The sequence below is a fragment of the Blennius ocellaris genome (genome assembly GCF_963422515.1).
Source record: "Blennius ocellaris genome assembly, chromosome: 6".
Taxonomy (NCBI): domain Eukaryota; kingdom Metazoa; phylum Chordata; class Actinopteri; order Blenniiformes; family Blenniidae; genus Blennius; species Blennius ocellaris.
The window spans coordinates 23,396,016-23,408,092 of record NC_137655.1 but is presented as its reverse complement, the minus strand read 5'-3'; the positions used below and the strand labels follow the sequence as shown (position 1 = coordinate 23,408,092).

The window sequence follows — 12,077 nt, the reverse complement described above, 5'->3', positions numbered from 1 at the left end:
GTCCAGTTGTCTTCATTAACATTGAGACATTAGTAAAGTAAGTAAGTAAGTAAACTGTATTTATAAAGCGCTTTTCACAGATAAAATCACAAAGTGCTGTACAGGAGAAAAGGTAAAAACAACAATATAAAATGTATATACATGTGTAAAATTAAAGTGACACTAGTGAAAAACCCATCAACCAAAAGCTCTTCTTGGTCATTTTAATATGTGAAATGGCTCAATTCATCAGAGTCACTATCAGAAATGATGACAACAAGAATTGTATTGTCACTGCTACTGGTACAGATAACTCTTAAAGGTCCTGAACTGACTGGTGGGATGTAACTGGGGTATTTTTAGCTTTCTGTAATGTTAGCCAGGATCATTTAAGTCACGTTTGAAGGATGGGATGGGTCCTGAGGAGGCATTTGTTGACCTTCCACTGGCAGTTCTGCTTTGAGATGAGTGAACATGACGCCGTGCCTCCCTGTGCGACACTGCAGGTGTTTTCACCCTTTCGTTTGGTGACTTGGGCTTTTTCTTCATGTCAGCAATGAGGATTTATATCTTTGCTATCGACCCTAACAAACTTTGTTTTCTTGAAAAGTACATTATTTTCCATGTATTTGTCCATCATAATGAGTTTATTTCATCCATCGCTCCCTCTTTTTCCATTTCGCCCGTATCTCTCTGGGTCATTTTGCCCCCACAATGTTTTGGAGGGGTCTCAAGTCGGTCGACACTCTTGGCTCTCCGGCTATTTTTAGCTCGGTGCCAAGCGCCTGTTGATCAGCGGGGGACAAGTTTCGAGCCGTGACTTGGAGCTTTTTCCACCATTGCCGGTCGACACTGACGTCTCCCTGTGATCCCAAGCCCAAACTTCCCCCCCCGGAGTTGCAGATGGAGGTCACGACAAACAAATATTGAAGCGAGATATAGCGGGATAATCCTGCCCCCGCCGACCGAACGCAAAACATATTCAAACTTTTTTTTGTCATTGGCAATAATGAGCTGCATTGCTGCCAAAAAAAACACGTCGAGGACGTATAAAGCGGTGAAAGCGCTGCTTCCACTGGAGTGCTCGTCCCAAAACTTTTCTGCTGCTGGTCAACGCTTCTTGCTTTGACCTGCGTCAGGCCGGCAGCTTTGCCAAAGGCTGCGCTCACGCTGGCCAGTCAGGCCGAAGCATGAGGAGCCATGCAGGAAGCCAGACGGAAACCAACAGCTGAATGCCACGGCCTCTTGACTCTTGTTTTCTGCTCTCTTTGCCGCTACAGTGTCCAACGGAGGAACGCCTTGGGAAAACATGTGCCGCGTTAAACCTCTCACTTTGAAAGACAGTCGGGATTTGCGTGCACGAGAACCAGTGTTTAATATTTAGAGGCAAAACACGGGAATCGATGGTCGGTTCGTTGAGACCGGCAGGTGAACTGTTGTTTTAGACTTTGAAGTGATGGACGGACGGAGCTGAGCTGCAGAGAGGAAGGAGTGAAAAGACAAATGACAAATTCGCGCCAGTGTGACTCAGAGCAGATCTCTCCTACACACATCAGCAAACATGCACTCATCCTTCAGCCGGGCGCCGTCTCATCTGCAAACTTGTTTGTTCAGAGGGATCACTCGTCATGTGACGCCGTCTTGTGTGTTTCTTGACAGCTTTTCTCGATCCCGACCAGAATCAATGCGTCAAACCGCAATCCAGAGGAGTTTTACTGCACTCGTGAGGAATGTTTTTGTAAATGTGCATGTAATTGTTCAGAACTGTATTGAAAACTCCAAAGAAAAGGTTGAATGTTGGAAAGCTTGAATCCATATTCTGCGTTTGAGTCGGATAAATGGGGAAAACCGTTTGCTATTTTGGCGATGAGGGCCTCGCTTACGCGACATCTCAAAGGAAAACGCATTGTTTCAGAGTTTGTGTGTTTTTTTTGTAATGAATCCACACACAGAGAATAAAACGTGTGTGTAAATGGGAGTGCATTTGTAAGTTGGACTGCTAATATGGGTGACCGCCATTGTTGTTGTTGTCCCTCTACCGCGAGCATGTGCAGAAGAACTGTTTACTACAGCCGTGGTTAGGGCTGGGCAAAAAAAAACCTATTTATAATCGAGTCATCGAATTTGTAGCTTAAAAAAGATTTTTGCATTCCGTTCTACCCTTCCTTGTGGGTTTCTCTAGTTGCTGTTGCACTTTTGATTCGACCTGACTTAAAGCTTGATTTGGTTGAATAACATTTACATTTTATTATGGGATTGTTTATATGCATTTTAACTCTGATGACAATCACAGCAATAAAGTTACACTTTTGAAAATATATCTGATGACTGCAGTCATTTTAAGTGCATTGAGAAAAAAAATTGTAAATCGAGTTGAAACTACAATTTTTTAATGAAAAATATCATACTTTTTTTTTTGGGGGGGGGGGGATTGCCCAGCCGTGGTGCGCATGACCAACAGCAGTGTTTTCAAAAAGTTGCGTTTTCCCCCCGTTTACATGGAGACGGGAGTCGGAGCGTTCTTCAATAATTTCCACTTTGTCTCAGCCGTTTTCAAAAACACTGTCATGTAAACTGCGCCTGGTGTTTCCTACGTCAGCTTCAGGGTGGAGTAACGGTGAGCATTCTTCAGTCAGTTTAATTCAATTCAAGAGGCTAAAAGTTTCGTCTTTACTGGTTCTAATCAGTGTGGCGCGGATAAAACCAACACAGTACATAGAAGCAGGTCAGGATTTAAGCGAACGCAGCCAAACTGTGATTCGGGCTCATTTTCTTTCTCTCTCTCTCTCCCTCTGTTCCTGTATTGCTATTTATATCTCTGTATATCATCTCTTTCTTCGTCAGTGTGTGGGGGAGGAGAACTGGGTGGACAGTCGGACGGTGTATATCGGGCATAAAGAACCCCCGCCGGGAGCTGAGGCCTACATCCCTCAGCGTTATCCCGACAACCGCATTGTCTCTTCCAAGGTGAGCGAGCTGCAGCCCGTGAGCCGGCGCCGCGCCACTGTTTGTCATCGCACTGCTGCTTTGGTTCCACACTCAGACAACCATGTCATCTCTCTCGACGTAACGTTTTTAAGGATGACACCTTTCACTTTTCTTCTATTTGTCCAGCTGTTTATCACAGACTGTTACCATGTGCCATTGTTTTGTTTTTCTCCCTCCCCCTTCCTGTGTTTATATGTCTTCATAGTAATTTGCTGTCACTTTGCCCCACAGTACACCTTCTGGAACTTTGTTCCCAAGAACCTGTTCGAGCAGTTCAGAAGGATCGCTAACTTCTACTTTTTGGTCATATTTTTGGTTCAGGTGAGATTTTTTTTCCCCAATTAAAATCTGTTGTTGTTTTTCCTCCTGTCTGTCTATGGTTTGATGATTTAAGTGAAGCATTGGTAAGATTGTTTCATAAATCAAAAGTGTAAACATCTATTTATCAGACATTTAAAATAATGAAGATAATCTGAACTGATTTAAAATCAAAAAACAAATGTGGTGAGTGACATTGTTTGTAGACATTTCAGAAGTGTGTAAGATAATGTGGCTCATCCATTTGAATGTAAATATTTTCTGCTACATACGTTTATAATAAGTAACTTTAGTAGGTGTGACTTTTTAGAAAAATCGTATTGGCTTGATTTCTGTTTATGTTTGTTTTTTTTGCGCTTAAAATAAAAGTTGTTGATATAAATGAACAATGGAATTCTTGATGATATCTTGGTGGAAGTAACATTACACGAATGAAAAAGCATGAAATTGAGCAGCGAATACTGATTCATCAAGGGCAAAGTATCCTGGTAGTTGTGTCATGAGCTTATCGTCCACGTCGTACTTGTTGAAAATCCTCATAGAAAACAGAATTGTCTAAATATGCTTGAACCCTTCCACGGGTCAGAACGATTACAGGATTCTATTTGTGATACAAGAACATAGAAACACATTCAAATTGGCACTTTAAAACAATATGTTTTGAACATTTCAGTAAAGATTCAAAGTTTCTTGCTGTAGTCATTTCCATCTATCAGATGTAAATATTTGTTCATGTTGTTGTATTGAGGTCTAACTGAAATGGCCAGCTGCTTCCTATGTGCAGCGACGCAGCTCGCTGTGGCAAAACTAATTTATTATCGGTAATCTGCTGGCGCTCACCCGTGTCACGGACCCACTGCTTACAGCTGGCGGTTATATCTTCCCACAGTGCGAGTACCACACACATTTTTATAGCTTCCAAGCTGAAATTAGGTCTTCACAAATTGTGTGAAAGTGGGACTTTCTGAAGATCAGTTAAAGTTTCAATAGAGCAGAAAGTAACTGCTCCAGTCTGGGTGTGTTGTTTTTTTTTTTTTTTTTTTTTAACAGCAGTGTGTGAAATACTGCATCCGCCCACCAGGACAGAACAACCAGCTCTACTGTCATTTCTCTCTCTAAACTATAACTTTGCTGTGTTGCTTTTCTTGCCGTCATTTCTCTGTGCGTGTAAAGCTTTTTGCAATAATCGAAAAAAAAATTGGGAATCAACATGCTTCTGCAGTGATGCTGACACTTCTATTTAAAACTGTTTTCCTGTTGCACTTCCACGCTCAGCGTCGCAGTATTTGCCAATGGCATCCTTTCCTTTCTCCTCTCCCCCCCCCCCCCCCCCGTATTTCTACATCTTCCTCTCACTGTTTCTCTCCCCTGCAGCTTATCATTGACACCCCCACCAGCCCAGTCACCAGCGGCCTACCCCTCTTCTTCGTTATCACTGTCACCGCAATAAAACAGGTAGGACACACACAAACTTGCTTGCATTCCCGGGAAATAATACCCACAACTATCCTCCTCACACACACACACACAACACACACACACACACACACACACATAAACACCGTGGCTCCCAGCCTCGAATACACACGCAAACAAACACACACACACTCCCCACCAATCGGCTGCCCTATTATTTGTATATACACATTCCTCCCAAGTGAAAGGACTGCCATTGAATATGTCTGGTGATGTGAGAAATATGATAATGAATGGTCTCCTCTGTTAATCACTGGAGCTGAGGATCCCATGCCCCTGGGAGATGCATCCTCTCTCCTGTGTCCCGCCGCTGAGGGATGGGGTGCTATCGGTGATAGATAGAGCCGTTCGGGCTCAGGAGGCCCGAGCCTTTACTGGGACATAAATCTAAAACATGACAGATTGGCGAGAAATCCAGGAAACAGGTCACTAAGCTCAGAGAGCACAATGCTAATTAATTACAGTGGATGACTTCACCTCTCTGTCTCTCTCTCTCTCTCGGTGTCTCTCTCTCTCTCTCTCTCTCTCTCTCTCTCTCTCTCTCTCTTCTCTCTCTCTCTCTCTCTCTCTCTCTCTCTCTCTCTCTCTTCTCTCTTTTCATCTCATGGCCCCAATTCTCTCTGCACAAAAAAATCTATTTCCCCCCCTCTTCCTCTGCTCATACTAATAAACACATTCGATTTCTCTCGTTTCTCCCTCACTGCCTTGTTGTCTATTTCTCTCTCAGGGCTATGAGACTGGCTCAGACACAAAGCTGACTGCTCCATAAACGAGTGTCCGGTGGACGTGGTGCAGCAGGGGAAGGTGGTGAGGACGCAGAGTCACAAGCTACGGGTGAGAATGGCTCATTATCACAGCAAAAGCACCTGAGGCCACAAAGCACCGCTGCCGTACTGCTGCATAGCTCACTTTTCCCCCTCTCCCCTCCCGCTCTGCAGCTTCCCGTCTCTCCCACTCTTGTTTTTCCCCACTACTTAATTGCACTGAATGTGTAGTAGATGGTCCCTTGCTGCAGCACACGAGAATCCCCGCGGGCTGAACGGGATTGATGTATTTCACAAGTTAGGATATTCTGTCATCATCGCCTGATGCTCTCTTATGTCACCCTGATGCAACAGCAGATCACTGTTTGTCAGCGAGGCTCGGTTTGCTTCTCTTTGTCTTTTTTTTTTTTTTTTCTTACAAGTCAACCCTTCAAGAGCTGATCCTCCCGGTGGCTGCCATTCATTTCTGATCTATTTCTTGTTTTGATGTCCAGTTCAAAGTGAATCAAGTGCTGCTTTTGATCAGAGGTGAAGACATTCCACACAGTTGACCTGAAAACTGAAAATATCTGATAATATAACATTTATGTATTTCTAATGGGGGTCAAACTCGAGATAGATTTCTGTATTAAAAAAAAATCTTTATTGATCCCAAAGGATATTCAGAATTTTTCATTAAACATAAATAGGTGAAAATAGGTTTATTTACAGATGAATACTGAAGTAAATACACAGATTGCGATTGTGTGTTTCCTGGTTCCCTCCCACATTCCAAAAGCATATATTTGATTTGAAATAGTTTCTCTAAATTGTCGTTGTTGCACTTTAGACTCATTACATTTCCTTTCAGCCACAATTTAAAATGAATTACAATGGAAGAACAATGATATGTACTCTCAACATTACAAAGGTTACAAAATGGCACAGAACAAATCGTGAGGGGAAAAGAGGTGTGTTCCAGATTTGATCGTGATTTTAAGATGTTTTGAATAGTACAGAGCCTGAGAAATGAAGCCCATGCTTTTATGAGTGCAGCCGAGACAACGTGAAGGTTCATGTGCATTTTATTCACTATAGAATCAGTGATTACTCTGAAGGGATCAGAGTGCAGGAGGAGTTGATGTGCACATACTTCTGGGTGCTTTTTATTAAAAAAAATTTGGAAGTGAAAATGACCCAATAGACGCAAGAATAAAAGATTCCTAATTTTTCCAAATTTAGGTGGGTGTAATAGTATATTAAGCATTGATGTTTTTTGTTTTTTTTATCAAGAATCGTCTTTTAAAACCTTTCGTCTCCTTAGTATCTGAGGTGAAACTGCAGCTTTCCCTTTAACCGTCTGTGTTGAAACCAGAGGAATCCTGCGCTGAAATCGAATACACTTCTTCCTTTTTGACAGATGAGCCGGACGCGTGCGTGCCGCCTTGTGTTCTGCTCACGTGCTGTTTATGACTGGACTGATTCCGGGGACCTTCATTTTCAAAACGCACTCAGCAGAGTAAATCTGGCTAAAGTGGGAGATCTAAATCGAGCTCCGACTGTTGCTTGTTCGCAAGAGAGTAATATTACTGGTTTTGATCTGTTTATGGCCTTTGTTGCTTTCAAAAGTAAATGCCAAGTTGAATTAAGATCTTTTTTAATCATTTGAGTGGTTTAGCTTGTCAACTTTTAAACTTCTGGTCCTTGCTGATTTTCAGAACTGTCTAAAAACCTGAAATTAAGAATGTGCCGTGAATCTAAACTTTCTAAATGATTATTCAGTTTAAAAAACAGGGGGCAAACACTGTTTGCATCAATACGACAAGAGAAAATATTTTAGCAATTTAAAAGGGATTCATACAAGAATTGACTGATAATAAACCAGGAGCTCACCTGGTTTATTGTCATTGTTAATCCTTGTATGAAGGTTTGAATGAAAGATACAAGAAAAGGGGGTTTAAATAGTAAATGGACTTCACTTGTATAGCGCCATTTCGCCAAGCGCTTTACGTGATTCATCACATTCACCCTTTCACACGCACATTCACACGCCATTAAAAGAAAAGTGACGCTGAAGATAAACTGAGATTGATCATTTAAATGACAGAAAGAGATTAGACCGAGGACAGCGGCTAAACAAAATAAAATATTGAAATGTGGTGTAAAAACAAGATAATAGATCCTTTAAAAATCTGAAAAGACAAATGAATAGATTAAAATGAGGTCAGATAAAATAAAATAAATTAAAACGCCATGATAAAATGAGGATGTTTTCAAATTAAGGTGATGTCAAAAAGATGTTTGTATTTGAAACAAAAGCTCCATTTTCCACTTTCCTTTCGCTTTGTTTGAGCTTGCTCCTCTTTTATTCGCTGTTTACCTGGCTCTTATTTACACTAGTACCAGCCCTGGCAACAGCTGCAGGGGTGGATGTCAAGATTTCTGAGATAAAACACGAACCAGCATTACTTTGCTGACTATCCGCTCTGCAGAAATGGCTCCTGCATCAGTAGAGTGTGAACGAAAACAGTGTCACGCAGCATAATGTGAGCGTCTGGCTCATCACATCCGCTGGAGATGTGTAGATACAGTACAGTGTATTACTGCGGGGCGTCGGCAGGTGTTCGTATGCTAAATTTCTGCTGTGTCGGCTGCTGTGGCTGTGTGGGATGTCGAGGGTCCGCTCGCAATATACGTTCAATACAGCTGCCGAGTCTTAAAGGTTACAGAGCACTTCGGTTTGTGTTTCATCGGTTGAGATCGTTTGACTTTCACACACTTAAAGGCGTCTCAGTCTGTCCTGTTCTGTTTGATTTTGTCAGTGAAGGTCTCTCTTCCTCTCCTCTTCCTCTCCTCTTCCTCCGCTCTCCCTCTCACTGTGTCTACCAGTGTTTCCTGCACCAGGGTTTCTCCCGACCATAGATCAAACGCACGAGGATTAGAGTGTGAATTGGGAGCAGGAATAATGATGAATACATTAATCATGCAAAATCAGAGCGCGTGTGTCATCTGTATGGTCACCGTGGAGATGGGATTTATCAGAGTTTAAGCTGCTCTGCTCGTATAATCCGTTATGCAACTTCTCAATCCTTCAAAAAGAGAAAAAAAGAATAGTAAAGTGTGAGCAGACAATTACCCACAGGTCTGTCTGCCTGTCTTTTACGTGTGTTTATGTGAGTGAAAGATAAATAAATGCAAGGAATTTGTTGTTGCTGTGAAAGCTCACGGTGGGATTGTGTCTGTCACCTCCCGGCAGGTCGGGGACGTGGTTGTAGTGCGGGAGGACGAGACTTTCCCCTGCGACCTCATCCTGCTCTCCTCCAGCCGCCATGATGGGACCTGCTATGTCACCACCGCCAGCCTCGACGGGGAGTCTAGTCATAAGGTAATCACAGGGGGAAAAAGTAATTTCACACGGCTCTTATTACCTTTCAAGATAAGAAAAGAACCCGGGTCTTCAAAAGTCTGGAACATGGATCCATCTAGATTTTATTCCCTTTAGGCTAATAAGATAATACATACATATAAAACATTTGGGAAGTCAGACAATACATATTTACTCACAAAGAGCTGCCGTGATGCAATAGTGTAATAGTATTACTGAGGAGATTTGTTTTCCCGTGCATTCCTATTATTAAAGAAATCAATTCATGTTGGAAACAATGAATCAGGGCAACATTTTCAAACACTGGTAAACAATTCGGTCTTTTAGAAAGCATTTTTATCACGTATGTGATTATAGCTGCGCCTAGAACAGGTTAGACTCTCAACATTAAGGACATAGAGTGTCTTCAAATATAAATGCAAAGAGACCTTTTTTTTCTTTAGTCAGGCAAAACATTTTGGAAACTGTGATGTTTACATCAGGGGTGTCAAACGTACGGCCCGCGGGCCGGATCTGGCTGTTTATGTAAAGTATAAAAATGAGCTGCAATTTTTCAATAAACTGCTGTTCTAATTGCGTCGACTAGGTGGCGCATTAGCAATTGCGTTCAGCAAACAAACCCCGGTTTATTAAACCTAGCCCTAACCCAATCAGGATGAGCTACTTTGTGTTTGGCCCGCCCTAATTATTACGGCTTCTACTTTTAGCATTATATGCTTCGTCACCCTCCTTGTCCCAATATGTCACTGTCAAAAAAGAGAAAAGTGGACACAGAGTGCAGCGTTCCAAGAATTCATCCTCCTATTTTTTTCACAGCAGTGAATGGGAAAGCAGTATGTTTGGTGTGTTCACTGCATGAAAGAATATAACCTTCGTCACCACTATGACGACAAATATGACAACTTCCAAGGACGGCGGAGAAAAGAGAAGGTGGATGAACTGTTGTCGGGTCTGAAGAAGCAGCAGTGTGTTTTTACACACAGCCGAGACGTCAGTGGTGGAAGCTAGCTACATCATTGCTAACGAAATTGCAGTTGCTTCAAAACCATTGAGTGAGGGTGAATTCATTAAAACGTGCACGGTGAAGGCAGCGGAGAGCGTGTGCCCTGAAAAGCGACAGACTTTTGCAAATATCAGCCTGACAAGAAACACCATTGCAGACAGGATTTCCGATCTTTCCGTGGATTTGGACAGCCAGTTAAAGAACAAAGTAAACGCCTTTATTGCCTTTTCAGTTGCAATCGATGAAAGCACGGACATTACAGATGTTGCACAACTGGCCATTTTCATGCGCGGAGTTGATGATACATTGATCCTCACCGAAGAGTCTGTGGAGATGGTGCCAATGTCAGATACAACGACAGCCGCTGGTATTTTCAGCGCACTCGTCGGCGCCCTGGACCGGGTCGGAGTGGACTGGTCCCGCGCCGTCAGCCTGCCTACGGATGGTGCACCATCAATGATCGGGAAATAATCAGGTGTTGTGACAAAGTTCAGAGAGAAAGTACAATCTGCAAATGGAGGAAGTGATTTTTGGACTTTTCACTGTATTTTGCACCAGGAGGCTTTGTGTTGTAAGTCATTAAACGTCATGAAGGAGGTCTTCCAAACGGTGAATTTCATCCGATCCAGAAGCCTGAATCACCGTCAGTTTGACAGCCCTCTCAGAGAGAAAGACCACATCTACGGCTCGCCATACCACACAGAGGTAAGGTGGTTAAGCCGAGGTGCTGTGCTGAGGCGTTTCTATGACTTACGAGAAGAAATTGAAGAGTTCATGGAAGAAAAGAGCAAACTGGTGTTAGAATTTCATTCCGGAGAACGGATGCAGGACCTTGCATTTCTGGTGGATGTGACCGAGCACATGAATACCTTGAACAAACAGCTGCAAGGGCGCAACAAAGTTGTCACACAGTATTATGACAGCATACGAGCTTTCAAGTTGAAGCTGTCATTGTGGGAGACGCAACTCACCGATGGTGGTGCAGCTCACTTCCTGTCTGAAACATGCGGCCACCAATGTGTCTCAGACTTGAAGCGCTTCAAAGATAAAATAACGGGACTGTTACGGGAGTTTGAGCAACATTTTTCAGATTTTTGGTGAACTTGAGAAAGACTTCAAAGTGTTTTGCTCGCCATTCACCGTGAATCCCTCTGATCCGCCCGTCAACATCCAACTTGAAATAATTGACTTGCAGTGTGATTCGGATTTGAAGGTTAAATTTGCCGCAGCTTGGACACATTTTATCAGACCCTCTTGCCAGGTTCCCCCAACTTGACCGCCCTCGCTGCAAAGCTGTGGTCCATGTTTGGAACCACGTATCTTTGTGAGCAGGTTTTCTCTGTAGTGAGCGTTAATGAAACAAAGCTGCGCTCCAGGCTCACGCACAGCCACTTGAATCACGTCCTGAAGTTGGCTGTCACTCAGAATGTGACGCCTGATATTGATGCGTTGGTAAAAGCTAATAGATGCCAGGTAACGGGAGTCAAATAAACAATGCAACCCCACTCAAAGTGCTGCATGAGACACCTTCATATAGTTCTGTGATCTATGACACAGTTCTGTGAATCACTGTTTGTGTGTTCTTTGTCGTCAGAATTTTCAAAAAAACTTGAAGGGATTTATGATTAATAGTATTGTTGTTTGCACTATTTTGGACACACTGTCCTCAGGCTCCAGCTTTGTGTTTATGTTTTTCTGTTGATGTGCTATTGTTTTTAATTTAATTAATTTTATTTTATTTGTATATTTAACCTATTCTTGATTTGTGGTTCTTGCACTTGTTTGGGCAACAGGATTTTATTATTTTTATCTACTTGCTGCCTGAGAAATGACACCCTGATGTAGTTCTGTGATCCTGTTCTGGTTCTGTGAATCACTGAGGCATTGTGTGATCTTTGTCCTCAGAAGTTTGTCAACAGTGTTTTATGATTTATAGTGATGATGTGTTTGCACTATTTTGGACAGCATTAAAACAAAGAAAGCCATCTGAAGTTGTTGTTTTTAAGTTATATACCATGATTTTACTGGTCCAGCCCGCTTGGGAATAGATTTTCCTCCATGTGGCCCCTGAGCTCAAATGAGTTTGACACCCCTGGTTTACATCAAATAATCAAGAAAACCAGCCTGTTGATAAATTCACCGGCAGAAATAGTCATGAGCTGCATCCCTGCGCCTGTAAATGAAC

The 12,077-nt window shown here is 42.6% G+C and overlaps 1 protein-coding gene across 1 annotated transcript in view; it reads left to right on the top strand.

Moving 5' to 3' along the window:
- The first annotated feature begins 454 nt into the window (after positions 1-454).
- Positions 455-12,077, top strand: part of LOC308131193 (phospholipid-transporting ATPase IH-like) — a 30,572-nt gene continuing 18,949 nt past the window's right edge. Inside the window, 7 exon segments of the mRNA XM_080497821.1 lie at positions 455-1,702; positions 2,824-2,946; positions 3,199-3,288; positions 4,660-4,740; positions 5,489-5,491; positions 5,497-5,595; positions 8,761-8,889. Of these exon segments, the coding sequence (XP_080353947.1) occupies positions 1,541-1,702; positions 2,824-2,946; positions 3,199-3,288; positions 4,660-4,740; positions 5,489-5,491; positions 5,497-5,595; positions 8,761-8,889 (687 nt within the window). The 5' untranslated portion in view covers positions 455-1,540.